Source organism: Panthera onca, chromosome B3 (genome assembly GCF_046562875.1).
Source record: "Panthera onca isolate mPanOnc1 chromosome B3, mPanOnc1 haplotype 2, whole genome shotgun sequence".
Classification (NCBI taxonomy): Eukaryota; Metazoa; Chordata; class Mammalia; order Carnivora; family Felidae; genus Panthera; species Panthera onca.
Genome location: NC_138344.1, coordinates 105643668 through 105659889, shown reverse-complemented (window position 1 = coordinate 105659889; position 16222 = coordinate 105643668). Strand labels below are relative to the sequence as shown.

Genomic DNA, 16222 nt, shown 5'->3' with positions numbered 1-16222 from the left:
CCCAAATTCCTTTTAAAATCTATTTATCTAGTTAATATCTAATAGGGAAGAATTTAAGCAAAACCACAAATATGTTTTCTGTTCACCATAAATTTATATGATTAACTAATTTTAGGACTTATGGCTTGATTATGTCAGGACAACAAGTGTTGACTATGAAGAAAGTCATGAAGTTAAAATGTACTTGTAAAAATGTGTTTTTATTAGACACAACCAATAGTCTAAACTCGGGGAGGGGGGAATCTTAATCAGATTATTAGCTAGAAAAATAGAGTCATTCTTTTGTTCTATTTGTAAGCATTAGACCCAGACTTACTTAAAAATATCTTACTTCTTTAAGCTACTATTAAAGTGGCATATTAACGTTATTTGTCTGTTCCTCTAGTCTATGATCTTCAAGAAAAATCACATTTTGGCCTGGAGATGAAGACATAAGCACACAAATACAGAGCAAGACATGAAGCCTTCACACGGAATATTTGAAGGCGGGAGCTTTGGCATCAGACTGGGCCTCAGTCCTGTGTGATGCTTCCTGGCCAGTGTGACCTCGGGTCGAGTTCTCCTTAAGCCTTAGTTTTCTCAGGGTGCCTGGGTGGCTCAGTTGGTTAAGTGTCCTACTCTTGGTTTTGGCTCAGGTCATGATCTCACTGTTCGTGGGTTCGAGCCCTGCATCGGGCTCTGCACTGACAGTGCAGAGCCTGCTTGGGATTCTCTCTCTTTGCCCCTCCACTACTCATGCCCTTTCTCTCTCTTTCTCTCTCTCTCTCTCTCTCTCTCTCTCTCTCTCTCTCTCAAAATAAATAAATAATTAAATAACTCAGAAAAAAAAAAAAAGCCTTAAGTTTTCTCATCTATGGAGTGAAATAATGCATGTAAAGCACTACGCACTGCCTGTCCATAGATAAAGCTCATAAACTAGGTGTCTCACTTTCCAACAGACTTTTCTACACTGGGGACAAAAAAGCAGCAGTACTTCTGTAACCTAAACATTCTCACACAGCGCTTAGTAGGGTTATTACGAACACTTCCCCAAGCACTCCCATGGCCATTATTTCACTGGCGTTTCCTCTCTGTACACAACATCCATTAGGCCCAGAAATGTTAAACAAGAATTAGAAGATAGGGTTCTTATTTTAAAGGTGGCTGTAACATTTGGGAGAATCAAATGGTAAGTGAAACACTCAAGACACATGGGTATGAAAGCACACATGGCTACTGCCGCTCTCACAGATAAACGAGGGGGCAGCATGAGTGTGGGGAAGGGGGCGGGACACAAAGGCCACAGAAGGAGGAAAGAACCCTGGGGGTAGAGCTGGACAACACACACCCCACTTTGGACAACTCGGCTTGTCCTTTTCTCTAGATTTTGAATTTTTTTTTTTTTTTTTTTAACATTTATTTATTTTTGAGACAGAGAGAGACAGAGCATGAACGGGGGAGGGGCAGAGAGAGAGGGAGACACAGAATTGGAAGCAGGCTCCAGGCTGTGGGCCATCAGCCCAGAGCCTGACGCGGGGCTCGAACTCACGGACCGCAAGATCATGACCTGAGCTGAAGTCGGACGCTCAACCGACTGAGCCACCCAGGCGCCCCTAGATTTTGACATGATCTCATTAAAACCATCTATCCTGCTATTTATGCTGAATATTGTTTCGTGTGCCGATAAGTAGGAAAGGGAAGGAACAAATTTGTCAATCCTATTGTACTAGTACTGTGTTTTTTTGTTTTGTTTTGTTTTGTTTTGTTTTGAGGGGGGGAGGGGCAGAGAAAGAGGGATAGAGGATCGAAGAAGGCTCTCTGCTGGTAGCACCCAATGTGGGGCTGAAACTCACAAACTATGAGATAATGACCTGAGCTGAAGTCAGAAGCTTAAACGACTGAGCCACTCAGGTGCCCCAGTAGTACCATTCTCTTTCATCTCATGTTTTCAAATCCAAATATACCATGTAGGCAACAGGAGAAAATTGCCCATGTTCTAAAATGAGATCCATTCTATCGCCTAGTCTGAGGTAGGGTGCCATCATAATTCCCTAGACCTGGGCAGACTTCTTTAGATTGTTTTAGTCATTCTTGGGACAATCATTGCCCCACAAACATTTTCACCAGGACATCGTGATGGAAAACCCTCAAACTTTAACTGGAACAATCTAGCTAAGTTGGCATGGGTAAAACACATGATAGGGTAAAAACCATAATGCTGGCATCACTGTACAGGCTCTGGGTAGCCCTCAGTTCCAGAACACTAAAGGCTCATGAGTCAGTTAAGAGCGAACACCACAGTCCAGCCATGCAAGGCCAAGGAAGAGGAATGCTAAGGAAGGTTGAAACTGCCACTAATGAAAACCAACCGGCCGTGGAAACATCTATAGGCATCATGAGAAAAGCTCCACTTATAAGAAAAAAATAAATTAGTTCTGTGTCCTTTTCACACTGAGCTGAAGAAACTACTTTATGGTGTGGTTCTGCTGAGTCCTTCTGTTTTACATTTAAAAGAAAAGGAGTTGAAAATCAGAGTGAGAACAATACTTGAAGTATCAGATTTGCATTTCATTAGCTCCCCATATGGAGTGCAGAGCTCCTTGCTTTTGAAATTGTATATATTTATGCTTCTCAACCCCCAGAGGCTGTCTGGACTAAACACTAGCTCTAATTCATAACAATTTTGGTTTCTCTTTATGTGTCCCACAAAGAGACTCGAGACTTTAATGGATAGTACTTAAGAAAATCTACCTGTCAACATACTGCCTTGCACGTGGCCTGTTGGAGCAGACAAAGAAACTGTACCCTTGGGGAAAGGGGAGAAGGGTACTCCGCCCTCTGGGATGGTTCTGTAGGTTGCCCGAGTTCTTAGTATCATCTGTCATCCACAGAATGAGTCGCTAATCTCTGTAATTTAAGGACCCTACCAATCCTAACGTTTTAATTGCTTTTAAAGCTTGGCAGTGTTCTGGTGTGCTGGAGGGTGGCAACATTTGAGACATCCACTTCAACTTTCTTTACAAGGCAGGAAACAAATCGGCCATTTTAAAACAGTATTTAAGTCTACCTTGCTACACTCAAGTATTTCAAAAATTTGCCAAGAGAATTGGAACATCCAGGCGTAATTAAAATAAGTTAGGGATGGATGGCGAGATCAGCCTTAGCTCTGCTTCAGTGGATTTAAGCCAAATCCCCCTACTTTAAAGTAGCTTTTTGTGCTTTACTGCACCCCGGGCTGCCATGTTAAGTGAGCATCTGGAAAAAAAAGAACGGCAGAACACTCCATAAAAGTGTATTTTAGGTGGGTTCATTTGGCAATATAAACCAGCTTCCAAGTTTCTTTCTTTATTTCGGAAGGGAGAAGTCTGTTTCAGGGAATAAAGCAGGGCGAATTTTAAATCGCCACATGTCACCTATAGATACCCAGTAGGTTGTTGCTCACCCTGCCCAGGCCTGAAGTGAGCGTTCTTAGTTTAAGGAATGTCCTGTCCATTCCGCCACTCTCTTCTCCAGTCTGGGAAGGCAGGGTCCCTCGTGGCCGGGAACTTCTGCTTCAAAATCACACTTTCCAGGCAGCCTCCCCTCCGGGAGCTGCAAGTGACCCTGGCCACTGAGGCTGCAAGCCCGGTGTGAAGGGCCCTCACTTCCCTTCCCTGTTCAGCCTGTGGGGCAGGGAGGGCCTTCCTCCCGACTGACTTCTCCACTCCAGGCAGGGCTGTGGCAGGTGCCTGACCAAAGGGTCCACTAACTTCTGCGGTGTGGGAGTAAGGAAGAGCGTTTAAAGATAACCAGGCGCTGCGGACATATGTGCTTATGAAACATCCCCCACAGAATACGTCACAGGCTTATCTCATGGTGGAATCTGGTGTGATGACTGTGTTGCTGGGGATTAAACTTCTTGTCAGCAAGGTAAGAAATGGAGAGGGTCACCAGTCTTGGGGAACGAAATCAGCAGAAAAGGAGAAAGTAAGCGTGGAAAGGCAGGAAATCTTGACATCAACTTGGAAACATTCCTGTTCATCGTCCACGTGCACAAAACCGTCTCCAAGTACTGCTGAGGGCGGTCTCTCTCAGTTCTCTCGCGGGGTCGCACCTGGCCATAAGGGAGAACCTATCTAGTGGCGACTGTGGCCTCCAGGTCGCCACCCTTTCCAACCTGTCCTGCAAACCGCAGAGGGCAAACTTCAAACCTTCTTAAAACAAAGTGTCGTCCTGAACAATTTGCACCAATTCCCGATCCCACAGGCACGTTAACAGGCCACTAAACGAGCAACTACTCCATGCAGGTTCTCTGCTGCTACTGCACATGCGCTGGGTCTAACTCTCACACATCGAGAGGGCCTACTGCAAGGCCACTATTTCACGATCTCCATTTTATAGATGAGGAGGGTGCTGGAGCTGGAGCTTGGGCTGACTGGTACCCTTAACGAAGGCACGCGGCATGGTTCACAGGCTCTCTTGCCCAGTCCCATTTGTTATGACTGATGACTGCTACAATTGCAGGGCTCTCTGTATTAGTTGTGCATCGACCCCCTGCACCTCCCCCACCCCTCCACCCCGGGTGCCTTGGCTTCTGCTGTACACCTCCTTGGAACTGCCTCTCGACCCCATGCCATGTAATTGCTATCACCCTTTGGGACCCACTTTCTCTTCTGAGCCCCGTCGGTGTCCTCACTCGGCTCAGCTCCTGGCTCCTTCTGGTTGGATCAGTCCGGGCCTGAGCTGTTCACAAGTCATCTTGCTGGTGTTGTTTTTCTTCTCCAAATAGCCACGAGCTTTCAAAGGCAGCAGTGCTACCTAAAATCGTGGTGCTTTCTATGGCACCCCACGTAGTGCCAGGCAAGTCAGTGCTCCAAAGTGGTAACTCTAAGATCTCTTCCTTCCTTTCCGCCCCTAGCTCCTTTCACGTGTGGTAAGGCGTTGCCAGAGAAAACGGGAGAATGAAAACAAGGTGAACTACTGACTGGTTAAACAGCTAGGGGGGCGCCTGGGTGGCTCAGTCAGTTAAGCGGCTGACTTCGGCTCAGGTCATGATCTCACGGTCCGTGAGTTCGAGCCCCGCATTGGGCTCTGTGCTGACAGCTCAGAGCCTGGAGCCTGTTTCGGATTCTGTGTCTCCCTCTCTCTGACCCTCCCCCATTCATGCTCTGTCTCTCTCTGTCTCAAAAATAATGTTAAAAAAAATAAATAAATAAAAAAACAAAACAAAAAAAACAGCTAGATACAACCCAAATTAGAACTCAATCTGCTTTATTTCTGTTACCTTTGCCACACAGCACATTACAGGTCGGTCCTCTGCTTTCCTGGCAAGAGTAAAACTATCGATCACGGAAAAGAAAAGCATGTGGGGCTGAATCCTCTGTGGGAAAGGACGTTTTAGAACCTGATCCATAACGTCTAATTACCATAAGGTCAACTGGGACTCAAAATTACCTTGTTACGTATAATATGCTTTTTAATTATGCTCGTTATAATGACACTTATTCATTAAATTGGATTTTAATAGATAATTTAACAGATACAAGGCAATTTCTTAAAATTATCTTCCAGAGAGAGTTTAGATACGCTCAAGTTCTAAGTCACCTTAGGCTCTGACACTTTTAAGGTAACAAGGGAATTATATACCACAAATACGAAATAATTCCTTCAATAATGGGATGGGAAGTTTGCCAGAAAGAACTGGAACCTAATCTATAGCTAGTGTTAGTGTTATGACCCTCGCTGACATCTCGTACTGAGAATAATCTGTCTGTGAGGAACTAGGTCACAGATTTTGCTCCTACGAGCACTTAAATACTATAGGAATTCAGTGATAGCTCCCTTTGTCAAGCTGTTTAAAAAGTGTTCCTCCAGACTGCAAAAGCACAAGATATAGGCAGAAATTCCAGGCTTTAGGAAAAAAAAAAACAAACAAAAAAACCTTTCCCCAAATTTTCATTTAACTTCACTATTAAGAATGTTATTTGTAAAAAGAAGTTGTAACAAAACAGATTATAGATACTGTAGAAGAAAAATAAGTAGACCTTCAGATTATTTCGTTGGTATCTTCACCAGCATGTGTTCAGGGAGAAAAAGGGGGGCTAAGTACAGGGCCTGGACATTTACATAGCTTCCAGCCAGAGGCAGAAATGAAATGCTAACAGGAGGGTTCATGTTACCTTACTAGTTGTATTAAAATTCAGGGATCTCACTAAGCTTCAGTTTCTCTTTTACCAAAAGAAACATTTGCTCCCTAAAGTAATATATATCTGGCTAATAATCAAGCTCCGTGCTGTAAACCAAGCAGCAGCACTTTGTGTTAAAAGAAATTCACTGTAAGATCATCTGAAAAATAAAGACTGCTACTCTCCCTCCCTGCGCTCCCTGAAAGAGCAGCCACCTCACGCCAGCTTTAACACATACACGACATTCTTTCCAGAACGTGACCAATGGGACTTATACTTAATGCCCCCCAACCCAGGATTCTTTAGATCTTCGTTCACCTCAAAAGCATTAGGTATCTTTGTGTGACATAAAAGTTCCTTTTAGAGAAAAGAAGAAATTAGATACAGAGAAGCTACTTGAAATGCCCGGGATGACAGACACAGTGCCTGAAGCTATAAGCAGATTTCAGCCTCCCAAATTTCCTTTCTTCTTTTCAAGTTCCAAGGCCGTGATGGTTCACTAATTATGAGAAAGATTTCTGAACAGGGCTGAAATGGGTAAATTAGCATTTTACTGGGGCTTGAGATTTACATATCTGTTTAGTCATAAAAATGTCTCAAAAAGAGCATGAAATCACATAAACTCTAAGTATAAAAAGGTGACTTCAAAAAGCAAAATAAGACAAAGAGCTTTCATGGTTGCTGCTGATTCTGTGGCAATGTTACTTAATCAAAATACCTCTTAAAAACTGAAAACAAACTGAGGGTTGATGGGGTGTGGGAGGGAGGGGAGGGTAGGTGATGGGCATTGAAGAGGGCATCTTTTGGGGTGAGCACTGGGTGTTGTATGGAAACTAATTTGACAATAAAATTCATATAATAAAAATAAATAAATAAATAAATAAATAAATAAATAAATAAATAACAAAAAAACCCCCACAAAATACCTCTAAAGCCAGGAAATATACATAAAGGTAAAATCCATTTTACAGGCTCTCTGGGAAAACAAAACAAAAGAAAACATTGACTTGGGACGTTCCACTCTTTAACTTTAGAAGTCTGTGGAAATTAAACTAAGAAAGTAGGCATCCAGCTCTGATACATTCTGCTCAGGGAAAGTAAGCGCCACGAATTCTCCTCACCTCAGACGGAAGAGAATCCAAAGAACTGAATCTCGGCAGAGTCCGATTATAAGAATAGGCACAAACACATGGTTTGGAGCCACCAGAGAGAAAAGTTGGTCCTACCAAAAATGTTTATTCAACTTCAACAATACCTCGACAGAAGGATGTTGCAATTCTGAGCTCTCCGACCATCAATCACCGAAAGTTCTTTGACTTTAAGTTTGGAACTCAGAGTGTCATCAATGGCATCTGCTTCTTTCTATAAAGAGCATGAAAGAAATCCATCAAAGTCAAACAGGGACATTCTGACTTCAGACACACACTTTTCCTTTATATTTTCTGTTTACACACACACACACACACACACACACACACACACACACACACACACACACACGCAAAGCTGAGATGGTGAGGGAGGGAGTGTAAGGAGGTGGCAGAATTGAAACGAAGGGCTAAAATCTAGTTGACAAAGGGAAATAATAAGAAACGCTGACCACCCACATTTGAAAAAGCATTTTTGGAAGAACAAAGTGCATCTAAGTTGAAGATGCTAAGCGTGCATAAATTATCAGTGAGTGGTGCCCTCCTTTTGTCCCCCAAATCCCTATGGATAGCAGACAGAAGAACTGTCACTATGAATCAAGCTCGGCTGAGGCTTGCCATTGCTAGTCTGGCCATTTGCAGGGCCCATTCACTCCGGAGCCATTTGCATCGTGAGCACTCAAAAAGCCAAACAATAAATCCTCCCAAACATCCTCATGTGCAACAGAAAGGTCCCAAGCCCAGATGGTACCTTTCATTACCCTGGAGCCTGATGGATAACAGAGAGGGGGCAATTCAAGGCATTAGTTCAATTACTTGAATTAACAACAAAACACTACTTCCATACTCTGCCGCTGTACAAAAAGCTGTAAGCAATGATGGCCAGTCATAATTTATGGTGGAAGAGGCACAAAAAAATTCTATATAAAATACGGTTTGAGTAAACTGGGCACCAAGGTGAAAACACAGACTAACTTCATAAACAGCAAGTTTGATTTTATTCGAGGTCAGGATCAATTTTAAACACGGATCATGGCATTTTAAATATGTAAGGAAAGCAAAGAGCTCTGGAACTTAACAGTTTGGGAAAAAACAAAGACAATATGGAGTTTATAGTAAGAGGCACTGGGTGATCAAACTTCAACGGTCTCCTGTCATACTGAGATTTCAAGCACACCGCTAATTATCAGTTAAGAGTTGAAACCCAGTGTGGAATTACCTAAGCATTGCATTACACTATCTGGGGGAAAAAAAAAAAAAAAAGGATGGCCAAGACATTCTGAGCTTACAGTGAGCCAAGAAGTTATACTAAGCAAGGTTTGGGTAGTTGCTCACTTACCTGCTTGGAGTTACTGTTCACAAAGAAATCCTACAGCCATGGCAGAGGCATGGAAAAGGCAAATCAGATACATGCAGTTCAGAAATCACAGCAACAAACGGGAGAAAGTCAAAGCAGTCAAGGAACTCAGTGACACAGGGTAAGAGAGGATTTATGCCCCAAGGATGAGCAATGAGAGTTGATGAAGACGGGAGAGCCTGGCTGAAGATACAATGAGGGCACGGTACAAAGCATTCTGGGTAGAGGACATGTGTTGTGCACCATTTCCAATGGCGGCAAATCAAACTTGGAGAAGAAAGGACTGAGAACACCCCAGAAAGACCCAAGTTGGGAAAGGAACACACTCTCTTTGAAAGAGGAATGGGCTCCATTTATTCAACATGACAATTTTCACTTGAAGCAGAAAAATATCCATCAATTCCATCAACTTGAGGAAACTACTCCTATGGTTATGTCCTACCAGCAAAATATGCTTTTTTGGGGGGATGGGAGCAGGAATAATCTGTCTTCTTATGTCATAAGGAAGGATTAAGAAAAGACAAAAGACAAGTTCAGCAACATAGGTCAGTAATATTAACCCTCAGTATCCCTCAAGAGTCCAAACAATGCCTGGCAGTGCTATGGATAGGTATGAGAAAAAAGACCGAACATGCAATTAAGAGACAATAAGTGATTCATGTTTGTGTGCCGCCATTGGTGGCCCTGTCCCAGCTGCCTCAGGGAAGTTCAAGGATACAAGGCCTGCGGCCTCCTCCTGAAATACTCCAGACAAGATCTGGAGTGAAGAAGAAAAAGAGGAAGAAGTAACTGACATGTTAAGAGAAAGTTACAGCCTTCTTTACATGGTTTTGCCATGCTGGAATGAAGAAAGCTTCAGGGTGCAAAACACACCCCAGCTCTCAGGCCAACCGCTTCACGACCAGCAGTTGCTCAGCAGATTCCTTAAGGCCTCATTGGCCCTGGCAGCACTGCCAAGGCCAATTTTACACAGATGAGCTGTTTCACATCATTCTTCCAGTGGGAAACAAAATGTGTCCTCCTTTTGCTCCTCCCACACAAGGAGGGATTGCTTTTCTAGAACGGCATTTAAAAATAAGTTGACAACCACAAGAAACCTTTCTTCTACTCTGACGTCACAGTTTTCTTTTGTCCCAGTTACAACAGCCAGGTTTTCTACTCTCAAACTCCTTAGGACACTTTCCCTGTAAAAGTAGCCTCTCCTTGCAAGGGCAGAAAGAACTATGGCAAAGTGAACTCCGTGAGGTCATCTTATCCTACTTTTCTCTCTTACTGAGGTAAGTTGCTAGTTGAATTTAGATCCAGCTATTACTGTCTGGCCTTCAAAGAAGAAACTTCTACAAAGCTCTCTGGCAACTTATTCTCCGTAAGTTTGCACTGTCAGAAAATTAAGACTTCTGACCTTGACTATAGTGGGCTATGGAATCAGGCAACTATCATTAATTAGGTGTGAGGCTTGTAGCTCAGCCTTACTATCTGCAAAATGGAATTAACAACTGGATTATTACTGTGACGACTAAACATGGTAATTCATGTAAAAAAGCAATGTGCACGGTACCTCGTACATATTTATGAGCTCAATACTTGGAAGGTATCATACAACTATCTTTCAAGCTGATGATCAAGTCCATTTTTTTTCTCCTATTGCTCTCTTTTTAATTGAGTTGAAGAACAGCTGGTCAAGATCTCCCGTTTGTTGCCAGCAGCAGAAGTGAGCGACCGTTAATAGCCAAGTAATGCATCTTATCTGTGCAGAGGTGATGATGAGGAATGCCATGGGAGAGTGTGGTTTACTGTTAGCCTTAAGGTTTCCCTTCTTTAACAGTCCTTTAACCACATTTAAAATAAAATCACAAAGCTTATTAGATGGGCATGTTAAAAATAATGATGCTTCCAGGCCTCTTTCAAATAAGTTAACATTCTTTTTGAAACTTTAAATGATTCACTAATTGGCTTGGGCCAAACACCATAGGATCACCTAACAGGAGGTCTGATTTTTCCAGATGATTTTTGGTGTAGGGCTTTGGAAAATAAAAGTTGGGACTCGAATTTTCAGGAACCAATGCTGATAGCTTCCTAGGGATAAGGTTCCTCAATGACATAATGATTCAACAGTTTATAGGTAATAATAATCCTTACCTGGATATTTCTTAATTTTTTCGAGGTTACAATCCCTTTGCAAATCTGACAAAAGGTAGGGATCCCTCTCCAGAAAAATGCATACTATTCATATAAATGCATAATATTAAAATATATTTTTAAAATTTTATTTATTTTTGAGACAGAGAGAGAGCATGAACAGGGGGAGAAGCAGAGAGTGGGGGGGAGACACAGAATCTGAAGCAGGCTCCAGGCTCTGAGCTGTCAGCACAGAGCCCGATGCAGGGCTCAAACCCACAAACAGTGAGATCATGACCTGAGCCACCTGGGCGACTGAGCCACCCAGGCGCCCCTAAATGCATAATATTTATATAAAACCCTGCCTTTAATTAACTCTTACCATGGAGTCAATTAATAGAACCTCTACCTTATACTTTGGTCTAAGAAAAACCATCATTCATAATTTTCTCTTCGGCCTTCACATGCCATGGTGAAGGGCCAAGATTATTGAAATAAATACCCTAAATTATAATTTTCAATGTAAAAACTAGATCTCCAGAATACTGAAAATGTGAAAAGAATAACAAAAAATTCTTTGACCATTTATTTAAGAAAAAAAAAAAAAAATCAGAAGATAACACAGAATGTTCCAAATGGGAGCCCAAGAATGACTTCTATATTACGTTATTAACAGGAAGAGGTCAGATTCTGGAGTTTGGCGTTGAGTTAGCCTTTGTTCCCTACATCAGAGCAGAGAGGCTTTCAAATGTTCTACCATATGCTGATAAAAGGACCTGTAAAGAAGGGGTGCCCTCAGGCAAAGAACTGGGAGAAGGGATGGAGATACGAGCTGTAAATTTACTGCTACAAAGATATGACTCCCTTTAGGTAAATGTAAAATTCATCTTCCTATATCCAACTGCATGGACGGGGAGAGTGAATTTATAACATCTCAAGGTGAAAATTTCCCACAAAACCAAAATGAATATTAAGTGTATCTCAAGTAATACTACTATGCAATGCATGTGATGTATTAGAACAAGTCCTTTGTGGTTGGCCTGAAAATCATGCATAATGTAGTTTCAATGAGGAAAAGAGGTTCTGAGATTCAAGAAATTGACTTTCAAATGAACTTTTGGAATGTAAGCAGGGGAGTAACTGCACGCTATTAAATTCCACTTCATGTGGCACATAAGCTTACATAATCAGGTCCGCACACCTTTGATAGCCACACTGGAAAAGAAAAATCCTGAATAGAAATGGTCTTGTTCTTAAAACTGGAGTTACAGAAAATCCTTTACAAAGCCTGACCTTCATAGTGAATGAAACTGTGGTGTAAGAACAAAGTGAAACTGAGAATGTATGCCACTTGTGACCTGGCTGTGCCACCTGTTCAGACACTGAATATATGCTAAGCCATGTTTCTATTACCTATGAGATAGGAATAATACCTCATAGAGCTGGTGTGAGGATGAAATAAAAATAAGTGTAAGAGTGCCTTGAGAACTAAATTTTACAACTGATGAGATTGAGACTGGGTATACTGTTCTCAGCACCAAAAAGGTAATGGATACTTAATATTGATTATCATTTTTTAGTCTATACAGATTGTCTTCGTCTTTGCTTTTACACTGTAAGTTGCATCAAAAGCCTGTGCAACCATTCAATACATTTGCATCCTTTGAAGCACTTCACATACAAAAACAGATGGTATAAATATCTGTTTTGATTTTTATGATAAAAATATTTCTCAAATCAAGTGGGCATACCTTTCATATGTGTGCATATTTATATAAAATCTCTCCTAAATATCATTAATCAGTGTTCATTTAAAGGTACTAATCTTATACCTGAGGTTGTGTTCAAAATCCTACTCTGTATAGTGTTCTTGTTACATGCACACAGGTAATGGTATTCATGTGTTCCTTTGCCTCTCTGAGAAACTGACTTGTTCAAACAACTGGCTGAAGTTCAGAGAGTTTGACCAGGGTTTTATAATTGGAGGGATAGGGGAGATACTATAGGAAAAAAAAAAAAAATAGGTTCCCACTATTCACTGGGGAGTGGAAAGGAGGGCAGTTCAAGTGTGATGATAATTATACAGCGTATTGCCAAGACTAAAATGAAAATACACAGGTCTTTGACATTGTCATTACATAAGGAGATAGGGAACATTCAATGACAGGCACCCCGTTTCCTATACTCTGTCCTACAAATTCCTACTAGAATGTCTGTATCTTTAGATTTTTTTTTTTTTTTTGTCTCTCAACATTCAATAAACTCAATAAAATGGATAAAATTACCTTCATTTGGGAAATATAGCTATGGTTTAAAAATCTCATCTCAAATTTGTGCACCAAGAGGGGAAACCTACTTCAATCAAGCTGAGCCAAGTGTGTTGAAATCTTTTTCCAGAAAGTGCCATTGAAAATGTCACAAATGAATCTACCAGTCTCCTTAGCATTAAGTACAACTGATATGTTCTGGTCTACACTGACTGGAATGACTACTGATTACTTAAACAGGGATCGGTTGCTAGGAGACAATTACCCAATTGCAAGGCTTTCTGCAACCCTGTCTCCCAGAGCTCTTGAGAACTGTCCACATATTTGTCCCAGAGCATTTTGGCAGCATCCTTCTGCACCTTCTGCTGAAAGCCAGTTAATTATGAGTCTTGTAAAGTCGGGTCTTTTAACCACCTGCCTTCATGATCAACGCAACCCACATGCTCAGACTTGAATAACATCATTTGGAATTGACTGCTGTTTTCCCTTTCTTTAATTTACTTTTTTTAAAAAAAATTTTTGTTATGTTTTTATTTTATTTTTGACAGAGACAGAGTGCAGGCAGGGGAGGGGCATAGAGAGAGAGTGGGAGACACAGAATCTAAAGCAGGCTCCAGGCTCTGAGCTGTCAGCACGGAGCCCGACACGGGGCTTGAACTCACGGACTGTGAGATCATGACCTGAGCTGAAGTCAGATGCTTAACCAACTGAGCCACCCAGGCACCCGTTTAATTTACTTTTCTACGCTCCCAAACCTTCACCTTAGGCAACCAGAATGGACCAGAATTAGTGACTGAAACTGAAGTGGGAAATCAATTGGATGTGTGATGAGGTCAGAAGATTACTGAATCTACCAGGAAATTTGCTAAAATGTCCTACGACTTCATGTCAAGGCCCAGAGAACACCTTCCTAGGTCAGCAGCAAAGAGACCGAGAGAAGAGGTCCATTGCAGCCAATCAGGAATGAGTCTGGTCCAAGCACCCGCCATATGAGGGCCCTAAACATACCCTTTGTTTGTCCCTTGAAAGATAAAGTGTCTTGCTTTCTACTGGACATTATCTTTTTTCCCCTTCATTTTCCTTTATTTTGTGGGTACAACACTGCACAAGTTTTCCTTCATACTTATGGAGGGGCCCCAGCTGAGGGCTCCTGTTTTAGGTTCATGCTACCGTGGCAGACAACGACCAGCATTTTTGTACTACTAAAATAGCACAGAATACAATGCAGAGAAGCTTTCCCTCTGAGTGAAAATATTCTGGCTAAAAGACATACTACTTTTTCAGTTTCAGATGTATCAAAGGTTTTAAAATAAAAACCTGTCACAGTTTCGGTTTCTCCCCAGCCTCAGTCCATCTTCTCCCTCGATAGTTGGTAGTTCTGTTCTGAGACACCCTTTCTTGGGAACCAGTCTGCAGCTGCTCTGAGGATGCTCCAGCCGGCACATGATTCACGTAGGAGATAAAGGGCTCCCAGTAAAGCCCAAGAAAAGCCCCCATGCAGATGCCTGGCATGCTTGTGTTCCTAGTAAGATGCACTCTGCTCTCTCCATCATCTCTCTCAGTCATCCTGAAGAATCTTTCTTCTCTCACTCCAGGACACCACGTTTCCCTTCCTACGTCTCTGATTGTCTGCTTGGGATCTTTGTTGTGATCTCTTCTGGTCCACCCTTAGGAGGATCTCCTAAGATGTCCTCTCAAGAAGTGAGAGGTACCATTAGATGTGACTGGAGTGTACGGCATAAAGTTGATTCGCTGGCTATATCAACATGGATAGCCAACGAGCACCAAATCACACGTTTCCCACTAGCGTCACAAAAGTTTGGCTCCTGTTTCAGAAGCTTCTCTGGTCCTTTTTCTGTCAGTGCCATCCTCCAAATTGCTCAGCCTTCCCAGCCCCACTTCTGAGTTGACCGTGTTCGTGACATATAGTAAAAACTTCTAAGGTTCTGGTTAACTGTCAAATCATAGTTATTTACAAACCCTTGTATGTCTAAAGGTTCCATCTATTTCAAAGAGCAGTTCATTTCTGATAATAACCAACGGATATATAGATTTTTAAAAGTCAGATAAACTATAATGGCTTAAGAAACGAACCCTGCGACAATTACAAGTTAGGCAGCTCTCCTACTAATATTTGCTCCTGGTGACCCATTTGGACCAAGCACAAGAGATATATTAATATACAAAACTCCTTCCACCAATGCAGATAAGGTCTTGGACACATACCAGGGTATGAAGTTAACAAGCAGCTTCAACACGTTCACACACATACACGGACAGGCACTTAGACACACATGTGAACACACACGCACACCATGCTGCTTTGCAGGAACAGAGCAGGGTAGACCAGACAGCCTCAAACCAAGACGCCCATCACCTCATGGCATGGCAGATAGCACGGGGACCATGCGTGAGGACAGGACTTCTTATTTTTGTCTCATCTGGAGAGCACACAGTGTTACCTGCTGTCTTTGGTAGGCAGAGAATGTTCTCTCCAGGTCTTCGAGGTCTAGAATTTTGAAGACTTTTGTATCATCGATTTCGGTCCATACTGTTCCTTCCAGTTTATTCTGCAAACATCAAGTTAATAAGTAATAAATACTAGAGTTTATGATTATATACAAAAAGAACAGACGTGGTTATTTTTTTAAAAAGTGCTGCCACCCCCAATTTTTCATTCTACCAGATGCTCAAAGTGGTCTGGCTTCAAACAACATGTCATTTATTTCAGCTTTAACACTTAAAGTATCAGAGCTAGTGAGAACCCGAGTCCATACTAAGAAAATGAAATCACTTAACAGTCAGGGCTGTTTCCCTTTTCAGTGACAGCACAGTGAGCTGCTAATGTTATCCATTAGAGGGAAAATCAGAACAAATGGCTTACCTCAGGCAGCTTAGACCAGTTGAAGGATTTCAGGGCATTTGTGGGCTGAGGAATGTTTTTCTTCTTGAGTGCCAGACCCAGTGGAGCACCAGGAGGTGGCATGATCCCCCCTAAGGGAGGAGGCCCTGGGGGAGGAGGAGGGCCGCCTGGAGGAAGGGGCGGGGGTGGAGGAGGAAGCATTCCACCTGGCAGGGGTGGAGGTGGTGGTGGGGGGAGGAGGGACCCTGGGACAGAGGAAGGAAAGGGCCCCCCTGGGGCTCCAGGGGAGGGTCCACCTGGGATCGAAGCACAGACAGCTCTCTGAA

At 42.4% G+C, this 16222-nt stretch overlaps 1 protein-coding gene across 3 annotated transcripts in view; it reads right to left on the bottom strand.

The window, feature by feature from the left end:
* The window catches only part of DAAM1 (dishevelled associated activator of morphogenesis 1), a 176895-nt gene that overhangs the window by 27225 nt on the left and 133448 nt on the right, over positions 1-16222 (bottom strand). For 2 of the 3 annotated variants that reach the window (XM_060619942.3, XM_060619943.3), the window contains 4 exons: positions 15918-16217; positions 15496-15603; positions 8631-8660; positions 7399-7505 (listed from right to left, as the gene is read on the bottom strand). In XM_060619942.3, the coding sequence (XP_060475925.1) occupies positions 7399-7505; positions 8631-8660; positions 15496-15603; positions 15918-16217 (545 nt within the window). The remainder of the gene's footprint in view (positions 1-7398; positions 7506-8630; positions 8661-15495; positions 15604-15917; positions 16218-16222) is intronic. The other variant, XM_060619944.3, reaches the window with a different exon arrangement.